General features: G+C 47.1%; 1 protein-coding gene across 1 annotated transcript; it reads right to left on the bottom strand.

The window, feature by feature from the left end:
* Positions 1–3,857: 3,857 nt before the first annotated feature.
* Positions 3,858–25,104, bottom strand: HSPA9 (heat shock 70kDa protein 9 (mortalin)). The gene is made up of 16 exons (XM_009330013.1): positions 25,050–25,104; positions 23,533–23,620; positions 23,238–23,419; positions 22,540–22,664; positions 20,875–20,948; positions 20,680–20,786; positions 19,697–19,859; positions 18,933–19,025; positions 17,048–17,257; positions 14,360–14,587; positions 13,433–13,537; positions 12,225–12,342; positions 9,708–9,802; positions 7,345–7,437; positions 5,480–5,620; positions 3,858–4,642 (listed from the first exon to the last, which is right to left on the bottom strand). The coding sequence occupies exons 2-16, from the start codon at positions 23,551–23,553 to the stop codon at positions 4,583–4,585; spliced, it is 1,815 nt and encodes a 604-aa protein (XP_009328288.1). The 5' UTR covers positions 23,554–23,620; positions 25,050–25,104; the 3' UTR covers positions 3,858–4,582.
* Between the last annotated feature and the right edge of the window lie 465 nt (positions 25,105–25,569).

Here is a 25,569-nt window from a genome sequence, read left to right as displayed (position 1 = left end):
GAGCCGTGCGCGGCGCCGAGAGGGGGGTGTTGGGGGGGGGGGGGAGTCGTGGCCGTGGTGTCCCTCCCGCCCCAATCTGCCTCCCTGGGACAGCCCAGCTCTGGCATTTGCCATCAGCCTGGTCACCACCCCTGCCCTGCCCGGGGGCAGCCTGGCCTCCCTGCTGTGCCGTGCCACGGGGGTATCGTGGTCCCAGGACGGCAAGCGCTGCCATAGCCCGAGCCTGCTGCAGCCTCCTCTCCCTCCCGCGCTGCCTCTCGGCTCCCCGGCCTGGTGTACCGCCGCAAGCACCACTGAAGCCCTGCCGGGAGCTGGGCACTGGGCAAAGCTGGGCAGCACGGTCACCTGAGCAGAGACCCGTCTGGGACTCAGCCTGGAGCTGGGTTTTGCTATCAACAGGGTCATGCTGGGGAGACTCTGTGAATTTCTGAACTACCTGGTTGGATTTGAAGTCCCGTTTCTCTTTCGGGGCCGAGCAAGTATCGATTTCAACCCTTACAGGTATTTTTTTCCACATGCATCTGGTCCCACACAGCCCTTTATAACCCTCCTCGAAACAGGAGGATTATACCTGGCTTTAGGAGATGATCTGCTGAGGTGGAAGTTTCTGTGCCTGATATGACCGGGACGGTGTACACAGATGGACGGGTGGACAACAGCTTACCCCGTGCTTCCCTGGCAGTCCTGCCCTTCCGATTCAATCCAGGGACTCTGCTCCAAAAAGCGCCCGCTGAGCGCCCCAGTTACCACCTCCCGGCCCAATGCACCCCCTTGGCCGTGGCACTTTCTCCTCCAGCCCTTCCCGACGCGACAGACGCTGCCGTCAGCTCGCCCCGCGGCTCTCCCGCCGGCTGGCTGACGCAGATGCCGAGCAGCGCCTGTCTCCGACAGCCGGCACAGCTCCGCGGGAACGCGGAGGGAGCCGAGAGCAGCGGCAGGGGCACTGAAGCAGAGAGAACTTTTTCAAGATACCGCCGCACTATTTAGAGAGGCGTTTTAAAAAGGGGCCGTGCCTTCACAGCGCGCTGGCAGTCACTGTCTTGCGGAGAAGGGGGAGAGACTCCATCTCGCTTTCCTCCTGCAATCCCCAAGGAAGCCGAGCATCTCCTGCCTGCACAGGCAACCCGGTGGGTCCCCGTCCTCACCCGGCATGCTCCCCAAACACGGCATGCTGCGGCTGCCCTGAGCCGGGGGAAAACGCTTTTAGGAAAGGAAAAGAAGCCGCTGCAGGCACGTGGAGATACCCCGGCACCTAGTGGAAACCTCATCCTTCTCTCCCCTATTAAAGTCAGGCAGGAGCCGTGAGGCTGGAATCTACTATCCCAGTCCTGTTTGTGTTACTGAATGTTATCATTTTAAGGCAGCCTGACTCGCAGAGCCCAAGGAGGCTGTGCCTCGCGCTGACCTGCTCCCACCCGCAGGGGACACCGCGAGGGGATGCCGGCGGGTGGAAGCACGCAGCACAAACATCGCTCAGTCACCTTTTTTCCTCAAAGAACACGTGCAAAACTTTCCTTAATTACTCTCGCACAGAGACCAGTAATTTATTCCAGAGCTGCAGCACTGCTGGGGCTACAGGCTTGAGTATCTTGAGATACTTGATGAGTATCAGCCTACATGCAAAATGGCAGCGGGCAGCGAACCCCAAACACGCTTTCTCCCCGTGCTGACAGATGCCTTCCCAGCGGCGGGACGGCAGCAGTTAACTCCTCAGGACAGGAGTCGCTCCTTTTCACGAGACGTAACAGCCCAGTTGCTGCATCTCCTGCCTTCCTGGCAGTTTTTCACAGCAAGAAACAGTTCTCAGCATGACGCACATCACCTGATCTCACTTTTCCCTCCAGGATTCAATAATTTAGCTCTTAAAGGAGGAGCTAAGAACAGCGCATTAAAAAATAAAGAACATCTATGAAAGATAGCTTTAAACTGTGACAGGGAAAATAATTCATTCAAGAAGTAAAGGCCAACCCAGATCAATGATTCGGGACCCTGGAGGCCGCCAGATGACGATCCGTCACCCTTGCCCTGACGGCACTACAAGCCCGGAACAGAGGTAAGAGCGTGGGAGCAGCAGCAGCGTTGGGCTGCCCCCGGCTCTGCTGCAGGAACACCTAGCTGCAGTTGCAGGGAGGCAGCAGGAAAAGCTTTCACGGAGGATGGTTTTTAAACCGTTTCACTCACGGCCGTTTCCTTTCAGCACCTGAAATACCCCACTCGCTTTGCCGGAGAATTCCTCCTCTTTTTCAGACTAGTTTTATACAGGGGATCACTTTTGACAGGGGCAGCAGCAGAGGGAAATTCAAGACAGAAGACACCCGCAATTGAGTTTTGTAAAGGAGATCATTCTCGGGAGATGCACAGCCCAGCGCTCCCTGCCGTTACGAAACCCACGTGTAGGACAGGAGCGGGGTTACGCTGTGGCAGAACGAAGCACGTCGTTTCACACGTTAAGACACACGCAGTTGCGCACCTAGATGGCACAAACAGCTCTGGGGAGCAGCAGCTGCTGTGAACGTGCACGTCCTCAGCCACACGTGTTCCTCAAAACTTCCAGGGAGCCCTGCTGGACACGTGATCCAGGCACATCTCAGCCTGCCATTACCTGCCTGTGGCAAATAAAAGCCCTGCCACTCAAAAAAACCCCAACAGAACAGGACCCGGGCCCGCCCTGCCACTCAAAAAAAAAACCCAACAGAACAGGACCCGGGCCCGCGCACGATGAAGTTGTAACCACGTGGCCGCTTGCGGAAGACCTGTGTCCACGCAACCAGCCAGGTGAAAGCCCCACAGGGTGGCCGGCTGCACTGCACCCCACTATCCTCCCCACAAACAGCCACGGCGGAGTTCGGATCCCTAGACCCCACTAACTCCCCCTGCTGAAAGCAAAGCACTGAATTTTGGGTTGGAACTCCTCAGTCCACCTGAAGTCAGGCAGCTTAACACCGCGAATTGCTGTGAAGGCACCCCCTGCACACCCGCCCGCCCCACCACAGCACACCACGCACGCTGCAGGCTGGGCACGTAAGGCATCGCCTCTTATCTCCTCCGACGGCTGCACCAGGCCCCTTCCTCACCTTCTTTTACGCCCAGGCCAAAATGCCTCAAGCTCCCTCTCACTTTAGTTAGATCACTCACCGCTCTTGAACGCTTTTCCTCCCCCCCCGCCCACTTCAGCGGGCTAGGCTGATTAAAGTGGAAGCTGCTTCCAGTCTTTCTTGCGAGGACTGCTGGAGAGCGCTGCGTCTGAAGCAGTCTCGGTCCCTTCCAGTCCCCAACTGAAAGGAGAGTTCACAGGATGAAGACTTGTAGCCTTCCCTAACAGCTTCCCGTAATTGGGAGACTCTCTGGAGTGCCAGAAAAAAACCCAATCCTTTCCTCCCTCCGAAATACCTGAGCTGCCCAGACAAGGCAGCTGTGAAGTTTGCTTTTTCTTTCCAGTTGACTACACACACGGAGTAAGAGAGAGGAAAAAGGAGAAACGGGTAAATATGTTGGGGCAGGGAGACTGCACCTCCTTGGAAGACTTGGCTGCTAGAAGCAGCAGCGGGCAACCGCTGCTCCAAGCCTACAGCCTGCTCCAGAAGGTTGAGCCCAAGCACGAAGTGCCTGAAGGTGAAGTCCCACTGCTACTGCAGATCACAGCAGGACTTCAAGGCACCTCCCACGGGTGCGGCAGCGGTACCCTCGGAAGGGACGGACCCTCCTCTGACACCAGATACCTTCTTTTTGCACATGAACGAAGCACTGATTCCACAAAGCTGCTGCCACTACATCTGGCCGACTGTTCCACCCCAGGAGCTCTCACAGGCAGTTAACACGATCACGTTCTCCATCAAAGGCCAGGATACCAAGAACTCCATGTTGGACACTTTTCTGCTTTTATTTAAAAAAAAAATCCAGAATGGATCCAGTAACAGTTTTATTATCAAGGGAATTGTTTTACCATAAGCAGAGAACAGACACAGGATGGAGCAGAAGGGTCAGACAAGCAAAGTATTTAACTTCCACATAGCCTCTTTTGTAAGAAATAATGTTACAGCTAACTTCGAAGTAACCCCTCTCCTTGAGAACAAGGGTACCACCCTAGCTGCAGATCTGAACGTTCTCCAGCAATGTAACTAGCCTTCCCATTGCCGTCCACAGGTCTTATTACCTGCTCGCAAGTACTCAGATCCACAGGGAGGGTCCATGCAGGTGTTACTCTCCTCCCAGCTCCCGCAGGACTTCCATCTCCACCCTTCGATTTAGTGACATGGTTTCCAAACTTGGAGATCAGATTTAGTACACCATTGTGTCAAGTATCAGAAATAAATGATCAGCGCGTCCCCAGGTGCCTCAGTTGAATACCGTGGGGCCAAACACTTCGAACTTCATCTGGCGTGAATTACCTTTCATCAAGTGACAATTTATCTAGCAGACACATCACTAAGTTTATACATTAAAGAATTTTATATATAGAATACTGCAAAAACACAGTAAGTCTGAATTCTGCCCGTTGCTGCTCAGGAAGGTCCCTTCTCTCCCAAGCGTCAAGAAAATCGAACTCTTCTTCATACTCTAGCCAAGGCAAGACAGAGACTTCTTATTGCTTCTCTTCCTTCTGATCCCCCGGACTTCCAGAACCCTCTCGATCGGAGGCCATCTGCAAAAGAGTTGGCTTATTAGTTGTAGTAACAACAAAATGCTTCTCCTAGACATTTTTTCCCTAGCTAGCTGCTTAGGCTAGTTCTAGACTGAAGAAACCCTTCCCTCAGTGAAAAGGGTAATTGTCCACTGGAGAATGGAAACGATCTTCATCTCTGCGTGACCGCCACTAAGAGGGAGGAAATTATCTTCCCATTATTTACGCTTTCCCAGTGGACGTAACAAGCTTACGCTGCAGCACCGAACGTTTTCAGTCTGACATCCGAAAAGCAGCTTTCCACAGTAAGGAGAGCTTAGCACCACCAAGGTCACCTGGGCAGAGTGTGCCACTTCCATCCTGGGAGACCTCCCTGGAGAGGTGACGTACACATCTGCCAGGGCTCGAAAGGGTGGGCCCGCCACTGGGAAGGAGAGGGAGAAGAAAGTCCCAATGGCCTTACTACTGTAGTTTTAGGCAGACTGAACAGGAAGCCCGTTATACAGTCATCCTTAAAATAAGCCCAGACGTTACTTTACTTCTTTAGGCACTCCACACACCTCGGGGAAAGCCCCGTCCGTGCTCTTCTTAATGCTCCTTATTAAGAGCTTCCGGTACTTTTTCACACACCACTGTACAGAAACGTAACCCGCTGCCGGGGAGGCAGGCTGCCTACGGCAGGGCGGCCAAGATTTCAGGCCCTCAACTCTCCCCGACTTTCTACAGTAAGTGTCACTCGGAGGGAGCTGCACTGAGACTCAGCGCTACCTCCAAGCACAGCTCTTGCCTAAATGTCTGGTGTCCCGACTCACCCCTCCCCATCCGAGGGCTATAAAATGGAAATGACCGTGAACCTACCTTCTTGTATGCCATTTCAAAGAGTTTCAGGGAAGCCTGCTGCAGGCTGGTTGCTGCCTGCCTGATGTTTTCTCCCGTTTCAGTATCTTTACGAGCCAGAAGTTCCCTCATTTTAGCAATTTCTTCCTTTAATTTGTTGCACTGCAAATAAGTCACAAACAAACGCGATGAAATCCTGCACTTCGTTCACCGAGAATCTCGTTCCTGTCATTTCACCCACTTATCGGCCACAGCAGAACTACCTTTTTTTGCCAGAAGCCATGAAGTTAAGTCTCAAACCGAGCCATACGGTCTGCAGGGACTAGGACTGTGCTCCGTTCCCAATGGGCGCCTGTCCACTTCACTAAATGTGCCACAGTTGGCATTAATCGGTCCCCCCGTTTGCCGTCTCAGCAGAGGCGCCAAGGACAGAAAGCCCTGCAGAGACTGAACAGCCCGCCAAGGATGAGAGCTGCTCTCCCTGGCACACCTCACCAGTGAGTCAGTCACCCCAGGAGCCAGGGTAAAGGGAGAAGAAAGCTGGTTTTCATCTATATTTAAGACGTGTCAGAAAGCCAACGAGTCGGGCTGTTCACCGCCCTGTTTAATCCCTTTGTTGCACATGGGAGAAGGAGCAGAGAGGCAAACAAAAGCAATACGGTCTCATCCCAGCCCCTGTAGCCATCTGTCAAACGCTCCACACAGTCTGGCATTTCTCTGTCAGACTGGCACGCTGCTGGAGAGGCAGGCCTGGAGAAGCGAGGTTACTGGGGGACAGCTGTCCCGGCAGTGCTCGCTCAGCAGCTTTCGCAGTCAGAACGTGGGCAGAGTTCTCATTCAGACCCACAGGAAGGGGAAGGCGACCGATGCCTTCTGTGTCAGGCCACCACCTCCACCCAGACCGTGCAGGCCTTACTTCTAAGCCCTGCTACCCACTCTCCCTTGGTATTCCCCAAAAGACATTACAGGGAACAACAGCCCTCGCAGGGAACAGGGATTTAGGCTCTGTGCTCCCGAGAGAGAAAACTCCAGTGATCACAATCCCAAACACAGAGTCAGCCAATATCCAACCTAGAGAGAGGAGCTGGGCTGAAAAACAGCATTTGAACTGATTTTATTTACCAATGAACTATAATCCTGTTCCCTCAAACACCTCACAGAGGCCCTAGGAGCCCTTTTATTCTGCTTCTGAGAGTTGTTAACTTGAAGATTGTGCAACCTGTTTCAAACTTGGCTTTTGAAACTCGTAATGCGGAAATTAAACTGTCACTTACAGTGGTATGAAAAGCATTCTTTTGATACTAAATATCCACTTCACTCCGAAGATAGAAGAAAAATCGGAGCTAAGTGGATACAGTAATTTTCATTGCCTCCAAGTTCTCGGTTGCTGTTTGTACTACTGCGGCTGCCGGGACTGCACAGCAGTTTTGCCTTTGTCCCTCTGCTAACACACTGGAAGGCACTGTTCGTAATCTCTAGCTTTTGAGCAAAACTCTCCTCTCACACAGGTCACAGCAGACTTCTTATCAAGTCACCGCAAGGCCAAGTCAAGGACATAATTCATGCAGAAGCCTTTCATTAACAGCTTCCCAGGCTCTCGGATCTTCAGTGACACTGAACTCACACTTTGAAATAGGGTATTTGCTAGAAGAACATGGTTTGGATAATAAGTATGTCCTTACATCCTCCCATCAGCCACGCTCATCCCACTCATCAAGTGCAAAAACCAGAAGAGTTGATGACTCTGCCATCTTTCCACAGCATGGAAATACACACAGAGTCGGTGCCGCTGGCCAGAGCCAGCTATGAGTTAAGTGAGAATTTGAACAAAGATATAGTAAGGAATCTTACCCCCTTTTACTGTTACGGGATCAGAAACTACCTACCTCATCTGCTGGCAGCTGATCCTTGAACTCCTCCATCTTAGACTCTGTATCATGGATGATGCCTTCGGCCATGTTTACAGCTTCCACACGTTCCTGGGTAAGAGAGCTCATAAGGGCCCACTGCATACATCACTGGCAACACGAGTGGTGTACGCACGAACTAGCAGCTGACATTTCTTTCCCCAAACTGCCAAATTCCATTCTAGCTCCCACCCGGGGTCCTTCTTAATGGCAAGGTGGGAAGAAGAAATGCAAGCAAACCATTTCCTAGATGCATTCTGGCACCAGAAAGCCCAAACAGGCAGTCTATGCAAGGCAGCCCTCATGCTTTCACACTCGGCAAATCCCACTTCCCTGGAAGGAGAAGCAACTAACGCAGCACTACTGTTGGCATGCTGAAAGAGCCAGCAACTGCAGAGACAGGACAGCTCTCTCTGCTCTGCTCCTCGGGAAAGCAACAGAATTTTCAGAAAATATTCTTAAGCTTCTTCAGCAACAAGGGCACCAGAAACAACTAAAATTCTGGGTTGTTTTACTCATGTCCCCTTATTACAAATGCTTGTAGCATCTCAACAGTGGAAAACCCCCACTGCGCTAGGAAAGAAATACCAGTTCCTAACATTACTGTTGCAAAGACAACCAACAGGGGACAGAGTAGGCTGTAAGTACAGAGGAGCGGTAGTCCTGCTGAGACGTAATTCAGTCCTAGTGTCAACATGAACTATTTCACCCAGCCCTCTCCATCTGGAAAAACAGTCTACCTAAACAAGGGTGTGATAATATTCTCAGGAGGCTAACCACTTACAGTGGAAAGCTCATGAAAGGTAATTTCGTTTCTACACTATGTCTTCGCTCTTTGTGGGATGTCAAAGTTCACAGCAGGATGCCGAGTCCGGTAGAGTGATAACTCTGTTTACGCATTCATGATACTTCCATGGCGGTAAAACCATGATCAGAAAGGTGTAACGAGGGAATTTTGACAATTACAGTTATGCAGGTCAAGTAAAGAGACAGAGAAGTGTTAAGAAAGCAACCTAATCACCTTCACCTGATAGGTCACTGGGCAGAGATGAGTCCCACTTCAGGACTACAACAAGGAAGAACTTATTCAGTAATTTAAGATACAAAGTCAAAGTAAGGCAACAGGAAAAAGTTGTCAGTGCAGCCTCTTCAAGCGCTAGGCCCCCACCTACGCTTCATGGCAATGATGCGGTTATTTAAACAGCGGGACTTTCGGAGAACATTGAAAGACCTTGGTCTATTTAACCTATAAACGCTAATAAGGCAATGTTTCGTGGCTTTAGAGCTTTTGAGGCAAGGCAACGCTGCTTCATGTGAATTTATTCCATGCATTCTCTCCTTCAGTCCTCTTCTGATTCCTTCATGACTGAGGGCGAGATTTACAGCGCTGCCTGAACACCCGAGACTGTGTTCTCTGGGTCTGTAGAAACCTAAGTAGATAAATTCAGTGTGCCAGTTTCAGCAATCACTAACTGTATGCTGGTGCCATATCCCAGAGTAGGCCTTCACTGCTTAAAAAGCCATACTCTATATTTAGTAGCATAATTCGTTAGTACTACCCTCATTAAACCAATTAGTTCCAACCATTAATCCCATGAATATCACAGATTCAGTCACTCAACCATGGCAAGTGTCAGTCTTTTCTTGACAGAGTCAGTGAGGCTTTCAAACATCTCCTGATGGCTTCACCTGCGCTGAGGGCAAATATTGCGCTCAGATGAATATAGCATTCAAGATGCCACGGTGAGATTTTAAGTGCTATGGAAAGCAACTTCCCACTTATGAAGGAAGAGGCTGAGGTGCAGCTTTGCTTGGCAGGTTCTGTAACTTAAGCTTTAAAATAAACTCAGAGAAAGTAGCTTAAGCATCCCTGTACTGCTCCCATTTAAATAGAACATCACTGTGAAAATGAGCTGTAGTAAGCCAGCTTTAAATAAACAGCCAAGATAACAGGCAGGTGGACAGTAAAGAGCATTGATGACAAAGCGTAAGTAGAGCTGCAAAGCTGTTTACTCATGAGTAATAGGCAGGTGACTTTGCTTACTGCTGCCTCCATGTCCCAGTAATTCTTCAGGGAGGAATTAAAGCGCTAGTCACACCGGGCAAGTTACCCAACCCAAACCCAAGATCCAAATGCCTCTGCATACATCTTCTTGCAACTTTGGAATGTAAGCCGAATGTAAGAAAGCAAGCAGATATTCGGGTAACTGCACAAGCAAACAGCTCAAGACTAGGCAGATGAGAACCTACCGCTCCTTCAAGGTGGGCACAGTTAATAGCACAGAACGGCAGTGATCAGCAGGTACGCTACTAGCTGGAAGATACCATAACTATCACATTACCTTTCTTCGCCTGTCTTCCTCTGCATATTTCTCTGCATTCTTCACCATGTTCTCAATTTCATCTTTGCTAAGGCCACCAGAAGACTGGATAACAACTGCATTAGAGAAGAAGCATTAATAAAAAATGTGCTCTCATCTTTGAGGAGAGGAGAGTATTATTTCCCAACAGCAGCCGCCTTGCTCAGGGACTCTGCACCTGTGAAGACCCTGTGGGCAGTACAAAGACAGCCAGTCTTTGAAGAGGCAGTGATGCTGCTGGCAAGATAAAAGCCTGACACCTTAGATCTATGAACTCCCCAGCTCCGCCAGACGCTTCCTGTCCACTGGTCTGCAAGTCACTTTGACCATTCTTCAGTTACTCCTCCTGGAAAGTGAATGTGCACACAAAGCCCCCAAACCAAAGGGGCATTCTAGCAGGTTAAAAATCACAAAACTAAAAAAAATTAACAGCAAAAAAACAACCAAACAAAAAAGAAATCCCAACAGAAGGAATCGTTTTACCAGGGCACAGAGATTCCTTTCACTGTTGGAAAGCAGCCCAGGCTGGTAGCAGGATAAGACAACAGTCCCCACCCAGCCCCTCACACTGCTCTTAATAAGTGAACATAGTGTGATTCTACGGGCAGGCTCTTAAAGGTCACCCCCCCCCCTTTTTTTTTCCTCCACTAGTGCCAAAAAGTATAGTCTAGACTTAAGCTAATTTCTGCAATAAAGCATAATTTCATTGCGAATGAGAGGACCAACATCCAGGATATCACAAAGTCCAAAAAAGGGTATACTAACGTATTAGAAGTAAGTTTTCTACATAATATTTGTCAATGGTACAAGACCCTGAACAAAGACACGCACACACACGTCCTCTGGATGCAGATGTGGGATAGGCAGTTCAGCTTTATAATTAGGACCATGTTTGCATACAGATAGGCAGCTAAAAAAATTCTGGTTGCCTATTATCAGGAGGTGGCTATTCAGAGGTAGAAGGCTGCCACGCATCAGAAATCTATAAGGAAGTCAAAGTAACAAGCAGTGTGGTTTTGGTAACAAGTTTCTGCCAAAAGCCAAGCAGCATGATTAAGAAGAGCATATACCTTTAAGTTGCCAATACAGAGTTAACAATATTTTTCTTAACTGGAGCACACATTTGACTGCTCAAGTGGTTGCCTCCAAGAAACAACAGAAGGGCAGTATAGAGGCTTCCCAGTTAGAGGCACAAAAGAGATCTATTTTGTATCAGGGGAATCTACAAATGCTTCAAATTCACTTTCTGAGCCCACAACAAAGCTTTAGAAAATGTCAACCGTGTCGTTAATTACCCTAGAAACACGGGGCCTAACACTTCATTGCACTACAGAGCAAAATATACTGACAGCTTGAAGTCCCCAAGCCTCCTGCCATTTAGAGATGTTTCCAGTCTAAATGGATGAAAATGAACAAGGTGGTTACGCAAAATACCTGCTGCTTCAAAATACCCGAATTTCAAGACCTTTGTAATGGAGTAATTAGAAACAAAACAGGGTCTTGGCACAGAGCCGATCTGTTCAGCTGTACTTGGCATGCCCTGGATTGAAGAGAGATCTTCCTAATTCGATTTTTCCCTTAAAAGCTAGCACCTTCACGCAGGCAGCCTCAAACAGACAGCAATCTCTTCATGTGTTAGCAGAGGGCACTCCCAAAGGAACTGCATGTCCAGGAGCACAGATCAAGGATAACTCGTACAAGGTGCTGGATCCCCAAACCCCAATTTCTGTCCCTTCAGGGTAACGTAGGGTAGAAATGTCACTGCTCCGAGCTCCTCAGTGACACAGGACACCCCTGTAAGCAGCAGGAGCACTGCTCCACAAACACCTGTGAGCCCTCGGTAAGCCAACCTGTATGCCCAACACCTCTCTGGGGACTGAGGCACAGCTGATACGTGCAGGAAACCCCAGGAAACAGTTGCGCTCTGCTGAAGCATTGCTCTAGCGATCGCAGCAGACTGCAAGACCGAGGACAGACTGTCGTACAGTGCAAAGTGACTTGGAATGTGGTAAAACCCTGCCAGTGAGGGCTTCCTTGACCTTGGTATAGGCAGATGCTTCATCTTTGCCTAATGTGCAAGGAGAGAGCATCCATTGGTGGCAATCTCTGTCAGCAGGCTAACAGAGAGGGCAACAGAGCGCTGTGTTTGCAGAGGCTTTAGTTCCTTAAAATGAAACTACAGGTCAGTTGTCACTTCTTCCTTTCCCTATTCCATTCTGCAGTAATCCCTCTGCCCTCCTCTCCAGAGGAGGCACTTAGGCTAAGATGACTACAACTGCATCTATGCTGCACTGGCAACAGATTGCTTGTGTCATCCTTACTCTTAATCAAGTAACACGCATCACAGTCCCCGCCCCTGGACTGTGGGATGCCCATCGAGGCAGCACTCCATTACCTTTGGAGTCACCTAGTGTTACCCTCAGTGCCCAGCGTGCTATGGCACCTTCACTGCTCTGCACCTTTCCTCCTCATCCCCGGGCAGCATCCCAGAGCACTTACTTTGCTGTTCGCGTCCGGTGCCTTTATCCTTGGCTGACACGTGAACGATACCGTTAGCATCAATGTCAAAAGTGACCTCAATCTGGGGCACTCCACGCGGCGCTGGAGGAATCCCAACCTGAGAACGAGAAGCGCTTAGCCATTAGCTCCCACACGACATGAGCTCGGGGTACGAGGCTCCCGTGTCGGGCACATTATCTTGGTGATCTGTTAGTTCAATCAACTATTAACTAACCCTCAGAGCTGAGTCCTCTAAATGTCTTGTTGGCATCATGTGGTGAATTAGCAGTATCTAGATTTAACAGGATACAGATTTCTACCCAGAAGAAGTGCACAGAAACCACAAGAGGTAGTCCCCAAGTTTGGTTTGGAGGTGACACAGGTTCTCCTTTATTGCTAAACAAGTCACTCTTCCCCGCCAGGGCACGGGAGGATGCTCTACTTCCTCAGTTCTGGACATATCTGGACTTCACTCACTACCTCTGAGGCTACCATATTAGAAGAGTGTCAGGCAGTAGAGCTTCCTTCAAAAGTACAAAAGAAAGGCAAAGCCCTTCCTTTCTGGATGGCTCTTCCTAGCAACAGCAAGTTTGGGCAAACAGTTATAACGGTGCCAAACTTTGCCAACACTGACCAAACCAATGCTGCGTGGGGAGCTGGTTAGTCAGCCACACACTGCACACACGAATCCCTGGAGCACATCTGTTCTCTAGTAAGCAGGGCAGCTCCACAGGCTTTCACAGAAAAGCAGTACTAGGCTAGAAATGGGATACCCTAGGGACTGCAGGTTAACGTGGAGCCTGCTCCTAGTCTTGTCTTTGCCACACCAGAGGAAAGGCCCGCATTCAGGCTACCTGCTGCACAGGCCTGGTACTACAGAGCTCTTTTTGCTCTTTGTGCCCAGAAGCGGAAAGGGCCTTTCTAGGTGATCAAGCCCTAAAGCTACAGTAGCCCCTGTGCCATGTAAGACTGCTTAGAAACTCTGAGCTCCATCTTAAACATTAGTTGCTCCCCTGCCACTGAAAGGCTGTCCCAAAATCAGGCTGTGCCTTTAGAGACTGCTTTTTTACTATAAAAAGGGTCAGATGTCTTCTTTAAGACGGTTCCCCCCCCAACACTGCCTTCAGGGGTCAACTGAAATGGAGAAGGCTTTGAACTTTTCAACGAAGGTCAAGTCTAAGGTCATGAATACTGAGTAGCCAACGTACCAGTGTGAACTGGCCTAGAAGTTTGTTGTCACTAGCCATCTCTCTCTCCCCCTGGCATACTTTAATCTCCACTTGAGTCTGCCCATCAGCAGCTGTAGAAAACACCTGGGGAAAAGGAACAGAAAGTTACTGGATAGCTAGTAAACAGCAACACGGGAATGGATGCAGTTACAAGCTGACTAAACAACAAGGAAAGGAATAAAGAGAAGCTACTTTGAAGAGACAAAGAATGATTAAATGCTTGCCATTCCCCTGTGCCTCTTACAAAACACCGAGGCACCAAGACTAGCAACAGCCAAGCTCACCGGCATCTCGTCCTATATGCACTCGAGCACATGAAAACTGGCAACACCATGCCAGCAGCAGGCTCCAGTGGCAGCCAGCCACATTACCAGAACATTTCCTCCCGAAGCAGCAGGGCTCCTGCTCCAACCCCACGCCCCAGAGAGAACAAGCGTTATCAGTAAGAGCACACACTAGCAGACCCAGACAAGGCAAAGTGAAAGAAAGGATCACACCCAAGTCTACTAGGGCCTTACAACACAGGAAAAAATAATCCATTCTGAGGTATGCCGCCCAAGAAAGATGGTCTCAAATGGGTGAGGTGCTCAGTTACAGAAGGTCTCCACACAATTCTTCTTCAGAATGATGTGTTGACAGTTACATCATGGCACACACACTGCAATCATGACCAGGCCACAAACATCCTGGGGTATCTTGGCACGCATTAACTCAACTTACCTCCCCTCTTGGGCACACTAATAATCAACGGAGATACTCAGCGGCTGACATTAAATCCAATTTCTACGCTGCTTCTCCTTGCCAGATGAGGAGGAGACAAGACTATCTACCGGGATGCTTTAGGTAGCCTTCACTGGCTGTTTGTGAGCACCACAAAAGACCCACCCATCTGGAGTCAATTTGTACCTGGCTCTTCTTAGTGGGTATGGTAGTATTCCTGTTGATAAGCTTTGTGAAGACACCTCCCAGTGTCTCAATCCCCAAGGAGAGGGGAGTTACGTCCAGCAGCAGCACATCAGTAACATCACCAGCCAACACGCCACCTTGAATAGCTGCACCAATAGCAACAGCTTCGTCAGGATTAACTGCTTTGCTAGGAGCACGGCCAAACAAATCCTGTACAGTCTGCTGCACCTGAATGGAGAGAAAGCACAGCTTGTATGCAGAGTGAACCATTACTCCCAGCGCTGTGCCCATAAGAACATGCCAGCCATGGCTAAAGGTTTGTATCTTTATGCTCCTGCTGCCATGTAACCCTGTGGCATGATAGAAATACTAAGCTTCAGGCTTGTGACTGCTCCCTAATTCCCCATCTTCCACGCACCCTGTTAAACGCACTCGTTTCAGTCTAGACAACCCCTTCTCCAGAGACTTTCTTGCAGTCAAGTTTGCCAGCTGCAAGTCAACCCACATCGGTCCTTTTACATAGCCCAGCCATATTCAGAAGGGATCACTCCATGCTTATCAAGCAGGAGTCAAGGACTGCTCCCCGGGAACTTGTAGAAGCCAGCACTGGGCAGAACACAGCTGTCAAGGATGGTACAGCTGTGGAGGCAGAGCGCAGGGAAGGTAAAAAAAAAAATCAGAGCAGAAGGACAGTTCACCATTTGTGTGTAATAAAGGGGGGGGAAAAACCAAAAAAGGAAGTTGTATGAAGGACAGCATTTTCAAGTTCTTTATTTAATGGGCTCTTTCACCAGAGAAGTAGATTTGCTATGTCAGCAGACAGTCTGAGCTGCGTTATTAGCTTTTCACTGCTCTGCCCTTTCGGAAGGATGTGCTCATGATTACAACAGATTTATTGCTGAAGTATCCAGATGGGAATGCAACAAGGTGTCTGCTCAGTAGTCCACTCCTCCACCTTACAAGAGAAGGGTGTGGGACTTTGTTCCCACTCGCAGCTTCCCTCCTCCCTGAGTACACCCGTTAGGCACACATCGGCACAGGTAAGCGTGATGTGCCTGGAAAACTGCTGTAAGCGAATGTCCAACTCCTCTGCACTTAAGCCAAGAGACATCTGCTGGGAGTGTACATTACAGAGGAAGACACTTTATGTAGGAGCATATAATTAAGTGCAAGTCTTTCCCTCTGGAGGCATATTTTACAGTACAAAAGAAACATTACTTCTAACCACCCACTGTACGTTTCCTGGAGCACTGGCCTCGTGAACGTTCCAAAGGCAGCACTGTTCCCTCCTAGCAGGGTGAAACGAGCACAACAACGTACACGAGAGAAGGCTGGCTCTGTGCTGTGTGCAACATGCAGGCACTGATCTCTGAGCCAGAGCTGTTAACTACAGGCACTCAGGAAAGCATTACGTAAGCTCAAAGCCACAGATGCTGGGGGTTATAAACAGGGCATAAAAAAGTAAAAATAATAATAAAAAAATAAAACTAATGTTTAAGTACTGTCTCCCACCCCCAAAGGATACATAACGTTTCAGGAAGGGCTTCCCCTCTTCTAGAAGTGTTTTTCATCACTTTATACGTAGCTAACCACACCATTTTTCCTTTATCCAGCTGGGACAGCAGGGACTTCGGGCAAGGTATAGCACAGTTACTCCACTTGAGCTTTGGCCAGAGCAGCAGCTTCTGTTTATCTTGTTGCTCTGGTTCCCCCCGCCTGGGTGAGCTTCTGCACACACTAATATCACCTCTAGCCACCAGGCTCATGTAACACTTGGGGAAGAAAAAAACCCCACCACCAAACCCCACATCAATCCCAAGCAGGACCACGTGCACACCTACTATCCTAGAAAGGACCTGCAAATCCCAAATCTTAACGGCAAACAAATAGTCCAAGCCTGAGTGATCCCTATGGAATGAGATTTTGATGATCTCTGTAGAAAAGGACAAGCTGTACCCCTGAAGAGAGCAGTGTACATACATGTTCAGCTCTCACTTCAAGGGAGCTAAGCAGTAGTCTGCATTGCTACAAACAAGAATAGTAAATCACCAGCAGACAGCGCCTCATCTGCAAGACTGTGCGTGTCAGCAGAGCAAGCTTTCAAGTTACCTGTTGGTGCTTATCACCTCAGAACATAATGGCCAGGTATTAGGTAACGAGTGTTTGGAACAGCCAGTTAAATATGCTTGACAACACTCAGCCTCACACAGGCAGCCAAATACACACAACCAGCAGGTAACAGAGCCGTTCTGCTTGTGCAGTTTCTTCACAGCTAGCTATAAGTGCTCTACACAGGGGAAGAAATCCACTGGAAGACAAAGATTACTGATAGGTTATTGTCATTGAAGTGTACCTCTGTCACACACTGAAGTCTGCAACAAGAGAAAACGCCCCGTGTATTTGAACAATGCTGCTTACGTTTGGTCCGCATCAGAAAGTCAAGTTGAATTTTCAACTCCTGATACCTCCCACTTGTCTTTGTAAAGCGCAGCTCAGATCCAAGCTGAGCTAATTAAACAGGATGAGAGAGTCCCTTGCCGCTGTTTTCATGCGACCACTTAACTTGTCTGCTCTGCTCCTGGAGCTTTGAAGTTACCAGACTCTCAACTTTTCCGTTACAGATCACCCTTAACAGTAAGCACCGGCTGGCTGTGCCAGCTTTGCCCCTAACAGAGACATGTCTCATACCTTTGGCATTCTGGTCATGCCACCGACGAGGATGACTTCACCAATGTCACTCTTGCTGACTTCAGCATCCTGCATGGCTTTTTGGCACGGCGCTACCGTCCTTTTGATCAGATCAGCTACAATGCCCTCAAACTGCGAGCGACTCAGCTTCATGTTCAAGTGCTTTGGTCCAGAGGCATCCATAGTAAGGTACGGCAAGTTAATATCAGTCTGCAGCACAGAAAACAGACACGGAGTGAAAAACAGGAACGGAAAATAAGGCAGCTACACGCAGGTTTCAGCTCAAGTTGCAGGTTTGTTCTGCCTGCACTGAAACATCTACGTGCCTGTTCACGCTGCAGCCCAGTCTCTAAGTGGCTGCAGGGATACTTTCGTGCTTGCCATTTCAGACAAGAGATAGGAAAATTACTTTGTTACACACTTCATGGTTACAACTGTTAAGTTCCAATTTTAACATTGTGTTATTTTGAGGTCTTTTATTGTTAAGAAAAACAATTTCATTTCTATCATAGCCAGGAGGCTGAAACAGTAGAAGTGACAACCTTAATCCTCTTCCTTTAGCACAACACGGAAGAAAGCCCATCTTCTGGGTTCTGAGTTCTGAAAGATTTTGCCAAATGACTAACATTTCGTAAGAGGTAAGCTACTTGAAGGAAATAACTCGTGACTGTTTTCTAAATGCAAACAACTCGCGTTCCACAGCCAGTGCATTGCCATTTAACACAAAGTTCATCAGCGCTAGGGGCCATAATCCCCGCTTTTCATGGCTATTTGTGAATGATCTTACAAATTCACATGCTGGATTTTAATATCAAATCTTATACTGAAACCATCTTGTTCCAGTGCTGAGTCATGCTGACACCAAAAGATACTACAAATCAAAGCAACTAAAATCATTAATGCTTTAAGCTCTAGAGATTAAGTTTACACAAAAAGAACTAAATCCACATTACTGACTAGAGGTGCGCACTTTATAAATAGCATGGTCAACAATATTAAGGGAAAACAGGGCCAAAAGCAAGTTGCTTTCCCTTCACTGCTAAAGAGTTAAGGAATTCAGTTTTTCCTGGTATGAACAGGCTGCATTTGCCAACTCTTGAGCTAGTAAAACAGAGCCTGCAATGTTTCTGGCAGAACTATGCACCCATTGTGACTGGCCTAAACTCCTTGCTATGAGCTCCCCACTGGCCCACAAAAAGACCACCATAAAAAAAAGTTTATTCAGAACCTAGAAATTGGCAGAGTCCCCATTTCAATTACTATATAATTGACCTTAATTTCACTTCGGCAAGACTATTACACCCCCAACTTGCTGCTTCTCCAGCTCCTTATTCAGTAGTGAATAAAGGACATGCTTGAATGCATTAATAGACAAAGCTGGTGGAAAAAAGGGGATATATGTTGTCCATTGTCTAGACAACTCTTCTATAGGCAAATAAGTAAAGGTTCTTTACAGAAATCATTTCTTGTTATTAGACAAATTAGCTGTTTCAGTGGAATGAGTAGCACCAAGGTTTTGGAACTGCTTGCACAAAGCTGCAAGTGCTTCAAGTAACCCAGCAGTGCTAGCTGCAGCTCAATTCCCTGATGCCCATCATACTTCTGAAATACATAGTAAGTTGGGAACAAGGTCACATTCCTTGCAGGATAAGGAAAACAGCGCCAGAAGAAAGGCAAAACCCAGCTAACGTTCTCGGCTTCCGACAACTAAACAGTCTACCCTGCTCCAGGGCTTTCTGTTAAAGGGATGTCATTTGGTGCACAGAAGCTTGTTCTGCCACCACAAGAAAAAAGCAGCAATTTCACAGAGCTTTGTAAACAAAAATAATGCAAAACTCAGTGCATCAAAGTGTTTTACTGGACTGCTTTGAACCCAGCCACCTACCTGCACAGATGACGAAAGCTCACACTTTGCTTTCTCTGACGCTTCCCTCACCCTCTGAAGGGCCATGTTGTCTTTAGTCAGGTCGACGCCCATCTAAGCGACACAAATACGGGTTAACAGACTCAGCTTTCGCACAGGAGTCACGGAGAGCTTTTCTTCATTGCAGTTCACCTTCCTATCACTCTTGACTGTAAAAATGTTTGTAGAAATACAGCCTGATATGTCCACTTCTCCTGATCTCTCTCACTTCTGGCAAACGTATCTAGCATTTAAAAAACATCTGCTAGCCCTCTCTGCTCTGGAAGTGATTATACAGTAAGTTACAGATTGAAGCTTGGAAAAGCTGCCGCATCACAGAATATAAAGGCGAGACTGAATTAGCAAAGGAATTGGAATTACACCGCAGTTTCGTACAGCGAACCCTGTGTTGTATTCATCCCTGTGCTGACCCCGTCAATCGGACCACAGATTTTTATTACTAAAAGCAGACTATGTATGTATAGGGCAGTCCTGCTACACTAGAGGAAAAAACGCAGAAGTCATGCTATTCTGTCTTCCAGGAGACGAATATTCCACCTCAAGAAAACAAGTGTAAGAACTGGAAGCCAGACTAGCAGGTGTCTTTAATATGTTTAAATTTCGACTGTGCCACAGATTACAAACCAAGTCCTGATAATTTAAGAAGATTCCCGTCCTTCCATAGAAGTTAAGCGAGATTGAAAAAACAGCGTAACACAAGATTGAATTCTGATGAGATACCTTACCTCTCTCTTGAACTCTTTAACAATATACTGTAGCAAAGCCTGGTCAAAATCTTCTCCACCTAAGAAAGTGTCACCATTGGTGGACTTCACCTCAAAGACTCCCTTCTGGATTTCCAAAATGGAAATATCGAAAGTGCCACCACCCAAATCGTAGACTGCAATACTACAAGAACAGATGCAGAAAAACATTACTTTCTAGACAAAGTTGCGTGGCTCAAAAATCACTCTCCTCAGCAGATGAGGTGTGCAGAATTCATGTTGCTGCCCACAAAAGTTAAAAGCCTTCTCTAAAGACAGCAGTAAACAAGTTATACAGTGTACGCATTCCTCGAGCGCTCTGAGTCCATGTGGAAGTCTTCTCCGAAAGATGTGCTGCACGATGCTTAACCTTGCTCGTTATTTTAGAGGGCAGCTCCTTCTTTGTCAAATAAATACACACTCACGTCCAATGACAAGGGCAGGGACACCAGAACCATTACGAAACACGTTTTTCAAAGTGTGAGGCTTTCACAGCACTATAAGCTACACCAGATTTACAAAAATCTGTAACAAACCCCCTGCATTTATATAACCACCCTTGACAGTGACAGAAGACTGACTGCAGTCAGGGAAGGAGATGCAAGCTGTGGATACCAGGCACCAAACCTCGGCGTACCTCTTGTGCCACACTTCAGCACCAATGGTGGCAGCCTCTCACCCAGCTGTCCTTAGCCACACCTATCACTGCTACCGGTAGGTAAAATAATTAAATTGACAGCTTTAATAATTCAGTTGCAGCTGCAAGTTATGAACTCACTTTCTTTAACAAGTATGGGTGGCGTAGAACAGAGGTGACATTACATAGCACTGACTCAAGGCCATGAGTCTAGTTTGGCAGAATTCCAACCAATGATTTCAAAAAACAGAAAGCAGAAGATGCATTCACAAAGCAAATTACAGCATGCTTATTTAAGAGAGGGTAGGTGTTACGAACAGGCACTTACACTTTGTCTTCAGACTTGTCCAGACCATAGGCAAGCGCAGCTGCTGTTGGTTCATTAATCACCCTCAAAACATTCAAGCCAGCAATCTGCCCAGCATCTTTTGTAGCCTGAGGGGAAAAAAGAGGAAGAGTGCTGACTACTGAGAGAAAGTAAATGCAATTTATAAGCCTGAAAACCTTACAGGTTGGTGAATACCTGTCTCTGAGAATCATTGAAGTAAGCAGGGACTGTGATCACAGCATTCTTTGCCGAATGTCCCAGGTAATTTTCTGGAGGAAAAAGGAGACAAAACATAAAGTTATCCTCATAAGGTAAGAATACCACCAAGTTATTATTACGTAGTTTGAAATAATTTTCCTGAACTAAGAACAGGAAACAGGCTCACTGCTCAAGAACCTGCTGCTTTCTGGGAAGATGCAGAGGGAGCTGTGCAGAAATCAAGTCCTTCCACATAACATGGAATAGTTTGTAGACTTCTGACAGAACAGCAAAGCGCCTCCACAAGTCAATCAGTAACTGGATGCCACTAGCGAGTGAGAATTCATCTGAGAGCTTAACCTGTCTTTTTAGTGTGCGAGACTGAAGTTGTTTTCCACTTCTTTGGAGTGTTCAACAAGTGATGCACTGAAAACCTACTCATTTTCGTCCTGTTTACAGAGTCTGCTGTAGGAAACATCTATACGGTACAAATAATGTAGATATACCACCTTTAGAAGTGTTTGAGACGGCAAGTCAGGAAAAATATGTATTACACCCTAATTTACGGTCACAAACTTCTCTCTCAAAAGAGAAGGATGTAAACAAATACAGATTCAGACCTGCTGAAAAGTAAGAATGTGCATGATGCAGTGAGAATGCACAGACAGGATTTACGCCTATGCATCAGCCCTGCACGGACCTTACACACTGCATTATTCTGTGTTGCTTGCAAAGCCAGATCATTCCGTAGTTGAATTCATGTAGCATCCAGGGCAAAAAACCAACAAACCTACGGGAAGCAGACCCTTGCTTAAGGCAGAGGAACACTAGCCTCAGAGTAAGTCAGATTGGTCACATCTAGATGCTAACATACCACATACTCATATTTTACTCTTGGGTAGAGCTTTAGCAAGTGTCCAGGACCTAACACTGAAAAAAAATAATCTTTGGATGAAGCTTCAGTAACAACCTTTAGTCCTGCCCTCCAAACACTTATCACTGGATGCACAATGTTTACCAAACAAGGCTGTGGAAGGCATCTACTGACTATCATCTCTATGTATTATACTCAGTTTCCCCAGAAACCACATTAGGAATTGAAAAGGAAAAAAAAAAAAATTTCTCCAGGCCAATGGATATTCCCCCCAGTGAAGATATAAAGTCACCACTGGATAAGAAGCTATTCATTCAGCCCCAAAATCGGGTCCCTTGAACACTCTCTTTCTTGCTACTTATCTAGCAGCTGCTAGAACAAAGCCACTCAAAACCCTGGCTGCCACAGCCCGTGCTCAGCTGCAGCCGGGGAGGCACAAGGACTGCAGCTTACAAGGAAAAGGAGCTCCCCCTTCTGAGTAAGCGTGCATTCAATTCAACTAAAATTGGCTATCAGCTCAATCGGTATTCCATTTTGATACGAGTATGTTTTAGGTAAAGCACTAGTATCTTGCCAAAGATCCGAGATTGAGGTAGGCACTGATCTTCCCTGAGGCTTCGTAGCAGCCCATCACTGCACCCTTCCACGATCTGCCCCACGCAAGGGCCTGCATACAAGGATCCCCGTACCAAAAAAGTACCTTTATGTCTGCTGCACTCCCATTTTCCGTGGCCCAGCACCAAGGTCACACCTGTGCGCACAGACAGCGAAGACCAAACTGTACCAACCTGCAGTTTCCTTCATCTTCATTAGTACGAAGGCACCGATCTGGCTTGGAGAATAGAGTTTCCCATGAGCCTCTACCCAGGCGTCACCGTTGGAGGCGCGGACAATCTTAAATGGAACATTCTTACTAAAAAACAGAAGAATTCCACACTCAATTTCTGTATCAGCATACAGCACAAACCCCCTACAATTAGTATCAGCAGATGAACGTGTACAAGGGTTGGACTAGATGACCGCTGGAGGTCCCTTCCAACCCAAACTATTCTATTCTAAGTTCTAGACAAAGAATACCAAACTTGCCAACAGCAGCCTCAGATCCAGGGAGTCCCAGAAGTACCAATATCCTACTACTGTTTTTAATCAGCTACATCATTGAATCACGAGCCTTAGGTATGACCATACAGCTTTAATCGTATATGCCCTCAAGAATGAGAAAAGTCTTCACTGGTAGATCCTGACCATTCTGCACAGCATCGGCAAGGCTTTTTTCCTCCTCTCTGAAAACCTTAAGATGATCAGCAACTAACGTAACAAAATACAGCTTGGCCCTCAGGATATAAGCAATGAAACTTTGAGACATGAGGGCCTAACTACTTCACCCAAAAGAGGGTTGTATTTTAAAACATAACACGTCATGTTATACAGAATTGTATTTTACGCATTTCTGCTGGTAGTGGAATTGCTCTCCACCCTCACTTACATATCCTTCTTCACTTCAGAGTCATCAAAGCGCCGCCCGATGAGACGCTTGGTAGCGTAGAAGGTGTTGTGTGGGTTAGTTACCGCCTGCCGCTTCGCTGGCATTCCAACCAAGCGTTCGCCGTCGGCTGTAAATGCAACAACCGAAGGTGTTGTCCTGGCGCCTTCGGAGTTTTCCAGCACCTATGTAAAAAACGTAACAGGATGCCATCAAAAAACATTGCCTCCGGAAACACTAAATTGGACATTCAACTTCTAATACTGTCTCTATAAGCTGGTGTTCATTTTTTACTTACTTTTGCTTGCTTTCCTTCCATAACTGCCACGCAGGAGTTTGTTGTACCCAAATCAATTCCAATAACGGCACCTTTAATTGCTTCTGAGCTATAAAGCATGTAAGAAAAATAAAATTATTAATAAAGGAAAAATAACTAGATAGCAAAAAAACCTTTTTACCCTGAAGACAGGACAAAATGTTGAAGCAAATGCACATTGTATTCTGACCTCAAGCGTTCCCTGACCCTTATACAGGAATTTAACCTTGTGCCTCTGTTTTCAACCAGACTGCTTATAGGTAAATCCTCGCTCGGTTAAACTAAACATATAAAATATTATTCTTCACCAGAATAATCTTTACTATGTATATTCTCAACATCCCTTAAGATTTTGACATAAAACAAAGTCAGAACTAATTCTGTCCCTACGCAGACAGGACTTGGTTTGGGCTACTTTTGATGTTCAAACGTGTTTCAAAACATCCACCTGGAGTCAAAACGCTAATAATAAACTGCATTGGTTTATTTATCATTGCATGGCATGAAGAGAAGGATACACAAAGATAACAAATTACTCAACCCATGCAGGGTTCTCTGAGCCAGAGCCAAAGATAACCACCTTTTTGACCCCGAGGAGCAACAAGTTACTTTAATTCTGAAAAATGGAAGTGGTTCTTAAACGAGACAAATTCGAACCTCCTCCTCCCTCCGTTCTAGGAAGCGTGTATTACCCCTTTCAAGGCTAGAGAGAACTCCTGAATCAGTTTTGCCTTATAAACAAAGCCATGTTCTGGGACGGAGAAAGCATACCGAAGGCAGAGCAGGACCACGCTTATTACCAGGCTATCACCTTCCCGCTCCCTAAGAGGCTAAGTCGCTCTAACTCCAGGTCAAATAACATACAGCAGCGATCCTGGACACGTGCAAGTGCTCAGTTTCTCTCTACTAACCAGAACCGGGCAGTTTTCCTAACACAAACACATTTCCCATTCTGTGTCCTGAACCAGCATCAGCCACAAAACATCTGAGGTAAGTTATGCAACTAACTGCTACTCTTTTCCCATTATCTTGCAACAAGAAAAACAAGTGATTAAAATGCACGAGCTGTTTGAAATCAACTTTATCTGTAGTGAAACGGAACCACGCATCACTCTTGTTTCATGCCAGCCTATAAAACATTTTGTTCCATCAATGTTTGGGGTATTTTGTTGTTGTTGGTTTTTGCTCTGGGGTTTTGGGGTTTTTTTTGTTTTGTGGTCAGTTTTTTTTAACCAAACAAATCTCAACAATCCACATTTTGTGGATGTTGCTGGTGGTGGGAGAAGGGGGAAAGAATAATGCTTAAAGTTCCCCTGGAAAAAAAAAAAAAAAGAGATAAAGAAACAACCTTAGAAAACTTATACGCATAGGTTCTAGTTTTACCTTGCTGGTTTTGCTCCGTTACTCCATCTCTGACTCCAATAATCAGTTCTGGTATCAGCAGGAGAGTAAACATAAATAGCAAACGGCCGCACACGAAGAAACAAGGAAATACTTACGCATATTTTCTGCTGGATGCTGCTCTGAGAACATTTTGACTGAGGCCATTCCAGAATGTCTATAAAACAAAGACGTTCTAATGAAAATTTAGTTTTAAACACTAAGTGATCCTCAAGCCAAGACTTTCAAGGTAGACAACTCCTGAAGCGACACGGTCCTACTACAACGTTTTGTTTTTAAAAACTTAAGTGCAAACTAAGGAGGAATTTGAGAAAGACTCGGACTGCCATAAAAAAACCGATTACCGCACTTATTCGTCTGGCACAACCCTGACCTGTATTACCAGCACCGAGCTGCCTCCCCCACACAAGACAGCCGCCGAATGCGCTACCAGGCGAAAGACACGTCGGTGAAGTCACTCCGAGCCTTCGGCTTTCAACGAACAGCAGCAGGAAAACATCAACCCCGCTTCTCAAAGCCTTACGGGCGGTCAGCGACCAGCGACCTACCGCACCCCCCGCAGAACCTGCCGGCCAGATCTTGCAGCCACCCTCCAGCCTTCCGCAGCGGCCGTAACCC

This window comes from Pygoscelis adeliae, unplaced genomic scaffold (assembly GCF_000699105.1).
Source record: "Pygoscelis adeliae isolate BGI_AS28 unplaced genomic scaffold, ASM69910v1 Scaffold248, whole genome shotgun sequence".
Taxonomy (NCBI): domain Eukaryota; kingdom Metazoa; phylum Chordata; class Aves; order Sphenisciformes; family Spheniscidae; genus Pygoscelis; species Pygoscelis adeliae.
This window is presented reverse-complemented; position numbering and strand designations above follow the sequence as displayed.

Coding starts and splice junctions, on each gene's coding strand:
- HSPA9 (XM_009330013.1), bottom strand. CDS start 23,553: ATGGAAGGAAAGCAAGCAAAA. Junction 19,026..19,696: donor TTAAAGAGTTCAAGAGAGAG/GTAAGGTATCTC, acceptor TGTGTCGCTTAG/ATGGGCGTCGACCTGACTAA. Junction 5,621..7,344: donor ATCAGCTGCCAGCAGATGAG/GTAGGTAGTTTC, acceptor ACTTATTTGCAG/TGCAACAAATTAAAGGAAGA.